The following is a 15,464-nucleotide window of genomic DNA, read 5'->3' as shown; positions in this document are numbered from 1 at the left end:
ACTCAACCTTTTGGAGGAGGAATTAAGGTTCTCACTCAACTAATTAACCCTAAAAAATCTTCGTCATGAACCCTACAAAATCTTCGTCATCAAGATGATAATGATAAGGATTTTTCTTTAACTTCTTAGTGTAAGGATACTGATTGGTAGAGTTTGAAGTTGTTTCATTAAGCACATTAATAGAAAATAAATTCTTTTGTAAACTAGATGATTGTACATCATGAGCACTTTTATTTTCCTTTCGCCTTAAACTTTATATCGATAATGATTTTTCTAATGATATTTGTTTGTTATGTGATAGTATTAGTGTGATGTAATTTTGTTTTTTAATGTTCTTGTTTTCTTTTGTGGTCAGTATGCATATTATTATTTATATATAAATAAAATTATTTATTGCTAAATAAAATTACAATAATTTAAAAAAAAAAAAAGATAAATAAGAAAATTTAATTTTTTGTCATAAATTTGAAATGAGAAAAGCAGTGAATATCACGCGCACAATGGGGAGCGTAGGCGGAGTCGCTGTTTCCCACTCTAACACGAATTAGGTGGTTTCTAAACAAAGCAAAGGAGGCGTGCATTACGCACCCCCAACTTTTCCCAGTTAGTTTTTTAAACAAAAAAAAAAAGAAAAAAAAAAACTTTTTTCTCCATCATATTCCCGATATTGCCCTCACCATCCATATTTATTCACCGATTTACTTCTTCCCCAAATTTGCATTTCCTTGCACAAAATCTTCAACAAACCCTAGAAAACGCAAATTCTCAACTCCGTGGCTTCGTCTTTTGAGCATCGAAAGCGATCGAGAACTCAACGGAGCAGTCTTTTGATAGAGAAATTTCACCAATTTCAAGGAAGAGGTATGTATTTTTTGGCATTTTGTGTTACAGTTTTTGGCGTTTGTTGCCCTGATGATTGTTTGAATTTTCGTTGTAGATTAATTGATTTTAGTTTCTGGTTTTGTAGAGTTAAATTTATTGGTATAACGAGCATAGATTGCAATTTTTATTTATTTATTTTTTGTATTATTCATCTTTTGTTGGGTGTTTTTGGTAACTTTCCGGAATGTTTCTATTTAATCAGTGTTTAACTATCATTTGAGTTTAATCCGATTTTTTGTTTCTTGAGTAACGTAGTTTTAGTAAATGTAAATTTTATTTTTGATTTTGATTAAAAATTTGATCATGTGTTTTTCTACATCAAGGAATTTTTAAGTAATTACTTGTCCTGTCCGACTTATTTTGTAGTCCTCGTCCTTCAAGTGGGTTCTCGTTGTTATTAATATATTTTTACCAGATTTTAGTATATTTGTATTGCTGAATTTGATTTGAAAATCCCTCGCTCTACTTACACATGTTTGTGGTGTTGCTGATCTATTTTTATGAATACCTTTGAGAAGTTTGTTTGGGGTTTTGATTTATCTTGTGTTCAGATTGCATTTGTCTGCTTCTAATGGCTTCTGTCTATGATCAGGTTGTGATTGCATTTAACATACTTCTGCTCAGATGAAGTTTAAAAGAGGGGTTAAAGTAGAGGTAATGAACAAAGCTGAGGTTCCAGTCTCGTGGCGTACTGCTGAGATACTTTCTGGGGATGGCCATACTTACATTGTGAGATTTGATTCCTTGGTGGAAAGTGAATCAATGGTGGAAAGGGTATGGAGGAGGTTGATTAGACCTTCTCCTCCTATAGTGCAACATACAGAGAGTTGGTTAGCTGGGGACATTTTAGAGGTATTTGATGACTTCTCCTGGAAAGTTGCCATTGTTCTCTATGCTCTGGAAGGAGATTATTATTTTGTGAGACTACTTGGATCCTCTCATGAATTTAGCATTCATATATCTTCTATGAGGAGGCGACAAGCATGGCAAGATGGCAAATGGGTTTTGATGTCTAAGGTACTTTCTTCTTCTTTTAGCAACATAACATTACATTTCTCTACTACAGGTCATTGGCAATTAGGATAGTTGTTATTTGTTAACCTTACATGGATTTTGCATTGGAGAGTTTTTAAAATCAACTGTTGCCATTCAGTTCTCTTCTTGATTGACTTTTCTGAAATTACATGTTTTTGTTTAGAAATTTTATCAGTTCGTGCATCATCTTCAATATTTTATTTCCATTGGATTTTTCTTTGCAATTAGATGTGTTTATTATATCACAAACATTCCACTAATACAATTTTATATTGTTTTCATTCCATAGGTTTCTTCAGAATGTGGAAAGGTCAACACTCTCAAACTATCAACTCCCATTGGCTGTCAAAAGTCGGACTTCCAGTTGCTGCAATCTGATGTCTTGGCTAACTTTCAAGGAGAAAGTAGATTACAAGAGTCTCATGCAGTATCTTCAAGATCTCTGAAGCGAGCATCTCCATACTGCTCATCAGCTGCTGAATCACATACTATACACTTCCAAAAGCTAAGAGCTGCTGAAACAAATGGCCAGAGGCAAAGATTAATTCCGTCACCCGTACTGGAAAAGGTAGATGCTGTAGCTTACCCAAGAGAAACACTGGGTGAAAATTACATGCATGCTTCCTTTAATATTGGGTCAACTAGATATAACGAAATCGACAAAGCAAAACTAGATGGTGTCTTTTGTTTCTCATCCTTGAGAAACTCAGAGTTGAGTGACTCTGATAGTGATGCTTGCTCTGTTGGTAGTTGTAGCGTTACTAGTGAAAGTCCAGTAAAGTTCCGTTGCCATTTTCTACCAAATCCTCTTAAATCTTCAGATGCCTTTTGCAGTGATGCAGAGTCAGTCTGTCATTCAGTAGATGAGGAGGAAAGTATTCCTCCACCAGAAGAGGATTTGGCAGAAAGTATTCATAGGTTAGAGTTGCATGCTTATCATTGCACTCTGGAGGCATTGTATGCTTCTGGACCCTTAACTTGGGAACAGGAAACAATGTTGACAAATCTCCGAATTACACTCCATATTTCAAATGATGAACATTTGATGGAGTTAAAGAACCTAATTTCTGCTAAATCTTGCAGTTATTTAAGATAATAGTTTATGTAGCAGTTCCTTTCTTGTTTATTATAGGTTCTTGCCTCGCCACTCCTTCAAATTTGTAAAGGTCAAGGTTTCATGTTATCTTTGTATCTTCAATCTTGGACTCCCTGGTTATATATTTATTTTTCAAGGGACTAGCTTTTCTAGCAATGGGATTATGTAATTGTTCTTATTTGAAAGTGTATAAAAATATTGCAAATAATGAATATATTGATCCATGACCTTGTTTAATTACTAATATGTTTCATCTTAATGATTGCATATTTGGAACTCCTGAAAATAGGTGTGTGGATGTGCCTAATTTGAATTAGAATGTACTTCATTTTTCTTATGGGATGGGGTGACAATGCCAGAAGATGAGCTCTCTTTATTTTCTCTAAAATGTCCCCTTCCCCCTAACAAAAGAAATATACATAAAAAAAGCAATATTAAAATAATTATACTTTATTGAATCCTCCAGATTGAATACTGAAATTTGTAATATGCTAAGAGTAATAGCTTCTCTCTTTGTCTCAATGTTCGCTTTTTATTTTGAGTGTGCATGTATGGAGATTCCCTCCATACATAGTGGCAGCATATGAAATACCTTTTAAGGAGCTTAATAATGATCAGTCCCCTGCATTTTCCAGGGCCACAGGTGGAGGCATGGTTCCCTTGCTTCTGACTTTTCACAGATGATGCCGGGGTTTGCAGCCATTCTAGTGGAATGAACAAACGGACAATTCATGCGTCCAATTTCCCAGACATGGCCAATCCCTGGTATCACCTTGTAATCTATTTATTGTCAAACATTATATATACCATATTGCAGGATTTGCAAAGTTTTTTATACTGGATGAAGCCAGAGGTTTAAGCTGTACCATTGCAGACTATATATGTAAGGCTTGTTAATACTTTCAACCAGTTATTACAATGTTAGTGTAAAAACCTGCATTTTCTGTTGAGATTAAAAGTCATGATTTGGGAAAATGCTTCATTTTGAAAGTGTACGTATCCAAGGACCTAAGACAAGGAGATGAGATAACCATGAGAGCTTCTTCCTGTTATGCTGTTATTATTTTTATTTTTATTTATACATTTTGCTGTCTACTACATACCTCGTATCTGCAGAATTAGTTGATTCTGTAAATCATGATGTGTTAGGTGGGAATGTGCCAACATATTGAAACTCGTATAAGAAAAAATTTGAAAGCAGATGGAAGGCTCAGGTATCTTTTTCAACGTTCTCTTCTTACCTTGGATTGCTCGCTTTGTTGCATAGAGTTGGCGAGATTGTTGTTTCTAATAACCTCTTTTGACATCACATCGCAAAGAGAAGATATTCATACGACAACTGACTAGAACGTTGCCAGTTGAGTTTCACAAAGACATTTCTGAAGAGCTCTTTTTTTTTCCTCCTGAATGTTGATGACTTGAGGCCTGACTTCATTGAATTTGTGGGAATGTAATGAAATGAAAATGCTACCTCTCTGCCACCACAATTTGGTTGCCCTGCCTAAATAACTGCTGGTGATTTTTTATGTTTGATTACAGGCAACTTGTAACGTAAGCTGTAACCATTTGGCCCAATTTTATTGCACATTATAGGTTTTCACAAGCTTGCATTGGTTTCTATTCCATTTTACTTAAAAAGAAATTTTTATTTTCTGACTCATATAACCCATGTTTTCCTTTAAAGAGCCCTTTGAACCAAAAATGAGTTAAAATATGTATTCCTCTGCTTACTAATGCATGGTTTGAACTTTGAGGGACTTGAAAAGTTGTTTTTAGTTTGAAGATTTGATTTCAGTATTTGGTCTAATTTGGTGGTTTATTTGACTTCTATCACTTTGTTTTACAATATTTTGAATCTTAATTCATATACATAATAAATGCTTAATAAAAATTTTTAAAATTTTTTTACTAATGGAGCTTTGAGCCGGTGGTTTTGTTCACCTTCTACGTTTGCTTTCGCTCTTCTTCCGTTCCGACCACCGTCGCAGCTCCGTCTGCCTCCAACCACCGCCACAAATCTTCTTCTCCAGTTTTCTCTTCCTTTGAATAAAATAATAGTAGGTAGGTATTGGGTTTGTGTTGGTAGGCTTGGACTTCCAACCCTACTTTGACTTTACCCACTTTTTATTTTCTCTATTATTGTGTTTTCCTCTCGTTACTTTCACGAGCATTTTTCCTCTTTTTCCTCTCGTTATTTTTATGAGCTTTTCATTTTCATTAGCATAAATCGTTTAGTTTGGTTTCGGCAAGTGTTGATCTTATCCTGGGCGAGCAAAAAAGAATGATGACGAAGACCCAGATTTTTGATGAAGTTTTAAGTTCCCTGAAGGAACATAGTTTTCTAGTTATGAAATAGTTTGCGGTTCAAGTTTTCTATAGCATAGTTAGAAAAGTTGTTTCTATGTCTGACTGTAAGGAATGGTTTATCATTTCATTGATCATTGCTGTAAACGTTTTATGTTATGAATTAATGAAATAGCTACGTTTACCTTCAAAAAAAATAATAATAATAATCTGAGCAACCCGAATTATCAACCTTTTGCTCATATAATAAAAGGGAAAAAAAATATTTTTAACCCCTCAATTGTTCTTTGTTAGTACTTAATATTTTTATTGTTGCAATGTGGACTCAACTCTTTCAAAAAATTACGTTGCGGTCTTGTTTGGTAAAATAGATAGCTTATCAGTCAATTTTGGTTTATTTGATTACTATTAGCTAAAAAATCAATATAAATGTTTGGTTAATCAACTTTTTGTAACTTCAAAATGTTAAAATTAAAAAATTGCTCAAAGCAATTTCAGCTAATTTATCGAATACATTTTTACAATCAGTTAATGTTATACCTTCTAACCGAATCAGTTAGGCAAGTTTTAAGAGGCTCACGTAGAAAAAGTAAAGACTATGTACTATAAAATATCAAAATTGGAAAAATTATTATTATTATTTTTTTGAGAACAAACGGAAATATATATTAATTAGAGTCAAGATCCAAAGCGTGAACAACAGAAATAAACAGGACTCTATACGAGTCCACACAGTCAGACTTGGACAAAGCTTCCCGAGCTAACAGATGGGCAACCTTGTTCGCAGACAGTTTAGCAAACAAAAAGCAAATGTTTGAAAAAGCAAAACTGGAAAAATTATAAAGAATAAAGATAATAAATTTAGATTTTAATAATTTTGTTTATCCAACAGGTAAAACTACAACTCTTTTTTCAAGATTTACATCACGTTTGGTTAAGAGGAGAGAATTAGCGAGGAAGATGAAAAGGAATTGTAATTCGATGAAAAAATAATAATGTCGGAATAAATTAGAAATTACAATATTTAGTATGCAAGATGATTTACATCGCGTTTGGTTAAGAGAAGAGAATTAGAGGAAAAAAGAAATTGTAATTCAATGGAAAAAAATAAGGTCGGTATAAATTAGAAATTAAAATGAAATTAAAATTACAGTATTTGGTATGCAAGATGATGATAGTAGTAGTAGTAATAATAATAATAATAATAATTATAATAATAATAAATAAATAAAATAAGACAAAGGGTATTAGTGGAGGGGCAAGACAAAACTGAACAAAAATAAAATAAAGAATTAGAGATGTATATTGCAAGACAAAAAATTATGGACTAAAACAACTAATAAGAAACAATTAAGAAAAAACCATTAAGAGATTAAAAACCATTTTTCTCTAATAAATAACTGGTAAAGGAAAAATTAGATCATCAATTTCGTCAAAAATAGCAATGAAAAAGTTTCAACATACTCATTTCTCATTGAGCTACTTAATACCTTGTAACAAAAACAATTTTTGAACTAAAATAATGGCAGTAACCAACAACAATAATAACACAACACTGAACACAAAGCAAAAGTTTTTATTTCATGTCATCATTGTAGAAAAAAAAAAATCAAGCTCAGTAGCTGAATGGATCATAGGAAAAACTAGCAATAAAGGAAAACCCAATGCCTCTGTATTGAACATTTTAAAGTACGGTGGAGAAACCATCAAAGATGAGCTTATACATGTTTGACATCAGTTACAAGTTTCTGACTTGAAATGGAGATCTTGTATAGATACCGTACTTGTGCTTATTCTTCCATACCCATACATAGAATATACGCTTGCCTTCATTGGCAGCAAGACAAGAAGGAAAATTGCAAAGGCAAGCAAGACAACAAGGAAAATTGCATTAAGGAATTGTGCGCTGATAGAGCGGTAGAGCCCCCAAAGCCTCACGTTCTGCTCTCTCTTTCTTCACCTAAAAAGAAGAAAAAAAAATCTGTCAGTAAATGAGAATTCAGTAAGGCAAAAATGTTAAAAATCAATATGCATCATTCAAGACATCTGTGGAACCATATTCTTCCAGGCTGTAGTGTCTTAAAAAGCATATGTATTCTGCTACCTACAGTCATAAAAGTCTTTGTAGCTACACCTAAATTATGCAAACTGTTGGGATTCAGCTATTGGTATCCTAGTAGATATTACTAGCATGTAGACCAACAGGATTGAACAACAGTTTACATCAAACTATCAGAAGCTTGAGATGTCAGACAAATCCTATCCACATGAAAGATTGTAACAGCAAATGGATTTGGACTTTGAGGTGTAAACTATAAAAAACTTCATTGAACTGGAGAGCGAGCTTGCGTTCATTCAATGCACTTTTCTTTAGGACACAGAACCGAACCCCCAATTGGAAGTGAATAATTACAAAGTACAAACTGAGCATGGAGGGACTAATATGCAATTCTTCTAAGCCAAATCAAGGTAAAAATTGCACTTGAAGTTGTAACATAAAATGCAATCACTAACACACAAGACCTATTATAAGCGATATTAAGGTTAACTGTATTAGAGATGCTTAGCCAACAGGGAGTAATGATTGAAACATTCAAGTCAATAGCATGCAAAAGAATACGTGCAAAAGAAATAAATATACAGCAAGTAAATTTATATATATAAAAAAACAATTATTAAAGAATAAAAGTTCATTTTATTGATTCACCCAAGATCACGAGATGAATGTCAGCTGATCTACCACTAGCAAAAATGAAGAACAAAAAAAGAAATAAATATTAAAGGAAACACAAATCTGGGGGTCCTTGTGTAGCTTGGAATAAGCTTCACCCCTTAAAGGTAGTAGACCTATGTTTGAATCCCATCTCCCCCATATGTACCCCAAAATGTGTGTGTCTGTGTCTGCATAAAGGAAACACAAATCTAAAATGACTTACAATGGCCAACATTTCCTGAAGATAGTTTCTAAATGGTGTCTGCACTGCCTGCAAGAAAGAAAACCAGAACATCAATGCAAATCATAAAGTCTCTTCTACCACACATTCAAAAACAAGCATCATGTATAAAAGTTATATAAATAAATAAAAAAAAAAAAGAGAAGGATTACTTAAAAAAAAGAATTGAAGAATTCAATAGTTAACTGCTGCATTTTGACCAAGTCAACTACACCGGCCTGAGTTCTTTTCAAGCACACAGGGCACCTTGTTATGACAAGAAGCTCTACGGTTGTTCCCTGACTATACCTTATGAAGGCTGGGGTTCCAATATGAATCAATATATACTATGTTCAAATAAATAACACCGCAAAAAGATATTTATAAAATTGCATGTCTAAAGCCAGTCCAATTAAATATGCCATTCCACGGGCTGAAATATTATACTAGCTGATACCTACTGCAAACAGGGTGTCTGTATCTATATATGTACACAAACATACTAAACCCATTTTCAAGTTCCTTTTCTTTTTTAACCATAGCAAGAGAATCAGCTGAAAACCTATTGTGAAAAATAATGATACCATTACCTGAAGGTCCTCTGGGAGGTACAGATGCTTCATTGAGAGGTCCATGGCGCGCTTGAGACGCTGGTTCCGGGCATCGACAATCTCCTTAGGCAGCCGATTCAGAGCTTCCTTGATGTCCAGATCGTAATACGGATCGTACAAATCATCGTATCTCAGACCTTCAGCATCACAAATTTATCGATTATTCATAAAATATCGAAACAAGAATATATCTGTTCTTATATCCTAGAATATAGGCAGATGAGGTACAACTAGACACTCGCATATGCTTGTGTACATACAGATGCATACATACCGTATTTGCGGAGGCGAGAATCGAGGGATTTCTTATGGATAGCGGCGAGAGGATTCCTCTTTGGATCTACGAGCCACCGCGAGAACGAAGACATCGCCATTTTCTAGGGTTCTCCTTTCAGTCAATTTCTCTTTCTCTCTCTTGTCTCAGACTCGATCTAGATGCTTCTTCTTCCGGACTACAGGTGAATTTGATGCGAATGGATATTCAAACGACGTCGTTTGGAACGACCGGCAGAATATACTAGTGGGCTTATGTTTTTTATTTTGGGCTCAAATTTACAAGTCAGAGGATTGACTTTCTGGTCCATTAGGAAGTTATAAAATAACGACAAATTATTCTGGGTCTTCCAAAATACACAATTTACATATTGAATGTTTACGATTCAAATTATAAATATTCAGTATGCAATGTGATATAAAATATTATGATTTGAACATTCAATATGTTCACAATCCATGATAAGTATTGTAAAATAACATGTTTGGTTTATAAAATAAGTCGGGAATAAAATATTATTTCAGATAATATACTTATTTTATTATTTATATATTTATTTTATCTTTTTATACTTAAAAATAAAATTCTAGATAATGACCTATTACCTTCTTTTTTTTGGTGAGGAAAGGGACCCTAAGGTCCCAAAGGATTAACAAAGTCTACTAGTAGCAATACTATGAGCATCCCGGTTCAGCAGCTCAAGAAGCCCAACCAGTGAATTATCTAAAACAGTGGTTCCCCACGTTGACTCCTGACCAAGATTTGCGAGGTAGTCTGCACACTGGTTCCCATCGCGGAGAATATGAACAATTCTTATAACTTGGAAGACCTTCATCAGTTCTTTACAATCCAAGATCAACGTGTGTGTCGTGGAAGTGGAGTCCGACTCATTGTTGAAGAGTTGAGCCATTGCCTCTGAATTGGTCTCTGTTAGAACGTTGTTAAAACCAAAATTCTTCGCAACTAAGAGCCTTTCCCTAAGGCCCCACAACTCGGCTAAGAAGCTATTTATGATGCCAATGTTGGTCGTGAAGCCGATAAGTCATTTGCCTTCGTGATCGCGGATGAGCCCACCGGCGCTAGCTAGCCCTGTGATATTTTTCCTAGCTTCATCGCAGTTTAGTTTGACAAACCCAGGCGACGGAGGCGTTCAGCAAATCCACAACTGTCTCGCAGCAAGAGGGTCATTCCGTCTGATCAGCAATCATTGGGCCTCCTTCGAGTCACTCACGGCTTTTTTCACAATTTCAGATGCCGGTAGATGAGCGTTGTTGAATCAGACATTGTTCCTCGCCTTCCAAAGGTTCCAAGGAGTATAGGGAAAGAGGATCCTCCAGCTGATGCCGTGATTACTCTGTAGGTTACTCGTGCAAGCTTTCTCCATCCAGTTCCTTAAAGGTAGGTGAAAGGTCGAGTGAAAGACGTGAGGTGGCGCAGCCAGGCTCCAACAGTCCTGCGTAAGAGCACAACGCCTAAAGAGATGGTCGATCTAGAGATTATTCCTCCTCACCGCACATCGCACAGGTCGTATCCTCAACTATGCCACGTCTTTTTCTCTCGGCATTGACCAGCAGTCCGTTCCTGTAAATCTTCCAAAGGAATAGCTGGACTCTTTCCACACAATTGGCACGCCAAATCCACCCAAGATCTGCCTCCATGTTCGCGTTACCTGCAAGGAAAGAAAAGGCAGAAGCTACCGTGACCATACCTGAGTTGGAGTGCGGCCAGGTGATTGTATCAGCCTGAGACCTGTCGATGGGGATGGGAACGGCTCTGACGTTGTTGACCATATCAAGCGGAAGAGTTTGCTTTAGAGCTAAATGTATTCCAATGTCTGTTGTCGGTGATAAATTCCTCAACTTTGAGGTTCGTTGTGTCGCTCAGGGTGGTAATGTTGTTGTTGGCAATAAGAAGCCTGTCCTCCGTCCACCAATCTTGCCAGAACCTGATATGTTTGCCGTTTCCAAGTCTCCACTTGAGCCCTTCGGACAAAGTGTTCCTGCCCTTCATGATGCTCCGCCAACCCCACGAACAGTTCATACAAGTTGGGATGTGAAGAAAGTCCTGATCTTTGACATACTTGTCTCGGAGGGCTTTAACTCATAATTTATCTTGATTTGAATACACTTGTCAAGCCAACTTTGTAAGGAAGGCGAGGTTAAAGTCCCGTGCCTTTCGGAGTCCCAAGCCTCCCAGGTCCCGGGGTTTACAGATGTCTGACCAGTTGACCGAGTGAATTTTCTTTTCATTGTCGGCATGACCCCACAAGAAGTTCATGCAGATTCTATCTATCTCATTACACATGTACTTACCGGAAAAGCCATAGCTTGCATGGAATATGTAGGGACAGTAGCTAGCGAGGATTGGACTAGAATCCTTCTTCCTGCAATACTCAGCGATCTGGCTTTCTAAGAAGTCAACTTCCTCCGCATTTTATCAATAACTACCGAGAAAGTGTTCTTCGAAACCCTTAGCTGAAGCATGGGAATCCCTAAGTAAGTCCCCAAATGGAGGGATACCGGAATCCCCATCGTGTCTCTGATCCGAGTTCTGAGACCTGCATTTAAGTTAGGGGAAAAATAAGGGATTTCGAAAGGTTAACCTTGAGACTTGAGGTAGAACTGAAATCGTTGAGACAGTCAATCATAATTATTCTGGCATGTCGCTCAGAAGCTTCTCCGAAAAGCATAAGGTCATCCGCAAAGAAGAGGTGGGAGATGCCCACTCCCCCTCTAGAGATATGGGCTGGTTTCCAACTGCCTGAATTGACTTTACTCTGGATAGTGTAAGCAAGCCTTTCCATGACCAGATTGAAAAGATAGGGAGCCAGAGGGTCTCCTTGACGAAGGACTCTCCCAGGTCTAAACGCAGGCAGCCGACCCTCGTTCCAGAGAATGAAGATATCGCTTTCCTGTAAAGAGTAGAGTAGAAGATCAATCAAAGCTGTCGGGAAACCAAAACTCTCCAAGGTTTCCTTTAAGAAGGCCCACGAGACACTATCGTAGGCTTTGTGAAGGTCCACTTTGACAATCATACACCCTTTTCTGTCCCGCTTGTTATTCATGGTGTGAATAACCTCCTGCGTTAAGATGTGTAATTGAATAATGTAAATGAACAAGAAAAAGTTAGTAAAATTAGATTTTTTTATGTAATTAGATTTAACTTTTAGCAAGTGTAATTAGTTTTTTTAATGTAAATTTTTTTATTACAATTAGATTTTAATATCAATAACATAAAAAATGACACATAAATAATTTGTTGATAATAAGCCAACAATGCATATATCCACATCAAATAAGATAGAAATAAAAAACATAACTCTTTTACAGACAAAAAAAAAGGGGAAATTTGAATATATTTAAAAGAAAGTTAAAATAAATAGAAATTAAATATTCAAATAAGAAAATAATATTAATACTATGTAATTTAAATACTTGAAACGACTTAATGATTTAAAGTGCAATAAGTGCGGTATCAATAGTGATAACTAAATCAAATTCTATGTGGGAAAAAAAAAACAAGAAACGAAATAAGCAATTGAAAACCTTGACAATAAGATCGCAAATAAGTAAGAGATAACAAGAGAAAAGAAACTCTAAGATCATGAATAAACTACCATTATAGTAAGGGAATTTCGACTAACAATGAATTGAGCACTTAAAGATTGTGTTTAGCATTGTAATTCATATCGTAGGCATTAAGACCGTAGACATCAAACAGTAGCAGTGTAGTTTATACTAACATAGCCTTGTAATTCATACGAATATAATGAAACGATAACAGTGTACTTCATGCTAATTAACATAATGAATTGAAATAATAAAGACTAATATTTCTAAGTTCAAATTAAAAACATAATAAAGGAAATGAAAACAGCTACTGCCAATTAGACACTAAAATCAAAGCTACACTAAACAATAAAAAAATGCAAATTGAGAATTGAAGACAAGAATGAATGAAAACAGCTACTGCCAATTAGACACTAAAATCAAAGCTATACTAAACAATCAAAAATGCAAATTGAGAATTGGAGAGAAGAATGACGCGTTGCAAAATTGAAGACAAAAAAAAGAGAAAGCAAAACCAGAAGTAGACGCCAACTGCTGCGACTCAGGATTTCTTATGGTCACCAGAATTCGCTGCTCAGAACGTCGACGCCGCCGAACAAAATTAATTGTGAGACACTGTGAAAAGCAATTCTTGGAGAAATTGCCAACCGAACTGAGATCGCCGAACAGAATCCTGTCCAAAAACTCATGTCTCTTCCTCCAATCAGCCTTCCTTTTTATAGTATTCAGTCTTAACCGATTCTCCGACCTCTTCCGAACCAGTTCGCAGATGGCCTCAATCCAAGACAATCGATGTAAACCACACCTTCAGCTATTCGATTGAATCTTCGCAAGACCAAAGCTCCTCCATTCACGTCGTCCGGAGACTTAGTTCATTAACGCTTCGCGCTCTCTCGTTCGCATCCGGGAGTCCATTCGCAAGCTCGCTTCTTTCATAATAATAATAATAATAATAATAATAATAATAATAATTAAAATTGCCTTAGGAACTTATTAGCCAACAAATTTTATTAACAAAACTAATTTAATAACAAAAACAACCCCAAAATTTAATAATATTAATAAAAGCTACTTATAACAATAAATAAATAAAAATACATTAACTATTGAAAATTAACTATAAAAAGATTATTTAAAATAACACTACAAATAACATTTATCAACTCTTCATGGGATATTCAGTAGTTAGTAAAGCCTTTCGTGTACTCATCAAATGAGCCATGGTGGTAGAGGAATCCATCCATGTAGTGTTCGACGAAGAGACAATCAACCGAGATGTTAGAAATTCTCCGAGAGTATAGACGACTATGCATACAAAGGATCAATTGGAGCCAAGAAAAATTCCAGAAGAGGTAGAACGAATGGTAAATGAAGCCGAAAGGAATCGAGACATCGAATTCGAGACGGAAGAATTTTCTATTCGCTCGCCTAGTCAGGTTCATCTACCTAGGCCATTACCTGTCGAGTCAACCTAGCCTATACTAGTCGAGTCGTCCAAAGTGGTACCTACATCGAATATCCATGAAGTAGATGAAGAAGCACCTCCTACAACTTTTCAACCTAATTTGAGGTGGTTAAGGAATCACCCTCAAGATCAAGTCATTAGAGATGTTCGAGAAGGTGTAAGGACTCGTACATCTATTCGTGAGTGCATGATAACAGATTGGGTCACAACCATGCAAGAAGAGCTCCATTAGTTCGAAAGGAACGAGGTAAGGGAGCTAGTTCCAAGAACTTCACACCAAAATGTTATTGGGACAAAATGGGTCTTTAAGAACAAAATGGACGAATGAGGAGTCATTATTAACAACAAGGCTCGTCTCGTAGCTAAGGGTTATTGTCAAGAAGAATGCATCGATTTTTATGAAACCTTTGCACCCGTAGCCAGACTAGAGGCGATTCAGAGTTTTCTAGCATATGGTGAATATAAAGACTTCAAAGTCTTCCAAATGGATGCCAATAGTGCATTTCTTAATGGTTTATTGGAAGAAGAAGTGTATGTGGAGCAACCTCCAGGTTTTCAATCGGAATTGGGTATGGATAAAGTCTACAAGCTAAAGAGGGTCTTGTATGGATTAGAACAAGCGCTGAGGGCTTGTTATGACACCCTCTCGTGTTTCCTTATCAATTATAAATTCACGAAAGGACAAGTTGATAAAATCTTATTTCGAATCAAAGATGGAGAACACATTCAATTGGTGAAAATATATGTGGAAGACATTATTTTTTTGCATCACTGATCCATCTTTGTGTGAGAAGTTCTAAAAACTCATGCAAGGTAAATTTGGGATAAAGATTATGGGAGAACACAATTATTTCCTAGGTCTACAGGTCAAGCAAGACAATGAAGGAATCTTCATCAATCAGGCCAAGTATACTAAGGATGTTATCAAGAAATTTGGAGTTTATGGGAAGTCCTCTGTGAATATTCCAATGAACACCTAGTTACGAATGGACATCGACAACGAAGGGAATGAAGTAGAGCAAGCCAAATACCGAGGTATTATTGGCTCTCTATTATATTTGACAGTGAGCCGACCAGCCATTTCATTTGCAGTTGGGGTTTGTGCTCGTTTTCAAGCTAGTCCAAATGAGAGTCATCTTAGTGTAGCTAAGAACATCCTAAGATACCTAAAGGGAACGCAAAGTGTTGGACTTTGGTACTCGAAGGGTAGACCATTCGAGTTGATAAGCAATTCTGAGGCGAATTTTGCTGGATGTAAGATAGACTGAAAAAACACCTCTAGGACATGTCAATTC

The 15,464-nt window shown here is 36.0% G+C and overlaps 2 protein-coding genes across 4 annotated transcripts; one reads left to right on the top strand and one right to left on the bottom strand.

Moving 5' to 3' along the window:
* Nucleotides 1-664: 664 nt before the first annotated feature.
* On the top strand, nt 665-4,673 carry LOC116021595. 3 transcript variants are annotated; one of them, XR_004099031.1, is made up of 5 exons: nt 673-861; nt 1,475-1,899; nt 2,207-2,485; nt 3,649-3,896; nt 4,163-4,673. XR_004099031.1 is itself a non-coding variant. In XM_031262027.1 (4 exons), exons 2-4 carry the CDS (start codon nt 1,507-1,509, stop codon nt 3,727-3,729), a joined length of 753 nt encoding a protein of 250 aa, XP_031117887.1. In that variant the 5' UTR covers nt 673-861; nt 1,475-1,506; the 3' UTR covers nt 3,730-4,673. The 3 variants fall into 3 exon arrangements, 2 of the variants coding, with proteins under 2 accessions (XP_031117886.1, XP_031117887.1); XM_031262027.1 differs by having other exon boundaries at nt 3,649-4,673; XM_031262026.1 differs by lacking the exons at nt 3,649-3,896; nt 4,163-4,673 and having other exon boundaries at nt 665-861; nt 2,207-3,257.
* Nucleotides 4,674-6,873: 2,200 nt separating this feature from the next.
* LOC116022820 (cytochrome b-c1 complex subunit 7) lies at nt 6,874-9,300 on the bottom strand. The gene is made up of 4 exons (XM_031263703.1): nt 9,136-9,300; nt 8,841-8,998; nt 8,254-8,301; nt 6,874-7,277 (listed from the first exon to the last, which is right to left on the bottom strand). The coding sequence occupies exons 1-4, from the start codon at nt 9,233-9,235 to the stop codon at nt 7,209-7,211; spliced, it is 375 nt and encodes a 124-aa protein (XP_031119563.1). The 5' UTR covers nt 9,236-9,300; the 3' UTR covers nt 6,874-7,208.
* Between the last annotated feature and the right edge of the window lie 6,164 nt (nt 9,301-15,464).

This window comes from Ipomoea triloba, chromosome 6 (assembly GCF_003576645.1).
Source record: "Ipomoea triloba cultivar NCNSP0323 chromosome 6, ASM357664v1".
Taxonomy (NCBI): domain Eukaryota; kingdom Viridiplantae; phylum Streptophyta; class Magnoliopsida; order Solanales; family Convolvulaceae; genus Ipomoea; species Ipomoea triloba.
Note: the sequence above shows the minus strand (reverse complement) of the source record. Positions and strands in the feature narration are given on the sequence as shown.

What these genes read in the sequence shown, in the direction of transcription:
- LOC116021595 (XM_031262026.1), top strand. Translation starts at nt 1,507, where the DNA reads ATGAAGTTTAAAAGAGGGGTTAAAGTAGAGGTAATGAACAAAGCTGAG. An exon ending in AATGGGTTTTGATGTCTAAG is followed by an intron (nt 1,900 to 2,206) that starts GTACTTTCTTCT and finishes TTCATTCCATAG; the next exon opens with GTTTCTTCAGAATGTGGAAA.
- LOC116022820 (XM_031263703.1), bottom strand. Translation starts at nt 9,235, where the DNA reads ATGGCGATGTCTTCGTTCTCGCGGTGGCTCGTAGATCCAAAGAGGAAT. An exon ending in TTCTCGCCTCCGCAAATACG is followed by an intron (nt 8,999 to 9,135) that starts GTATGTATGCAT and finishes GTGATGCTGAAG; the next exon opens with GTCTGAGATACGATGATTTG. An exon ending in ACCTCCCAGAGGACCTTCAG is followed by an intron (nt 8,302 to 8,840) that starts GTAATGGTATCA and finishes TCTTTCTTGCAG; the next exon opens with GCAGTGCAGACACCATTTAG.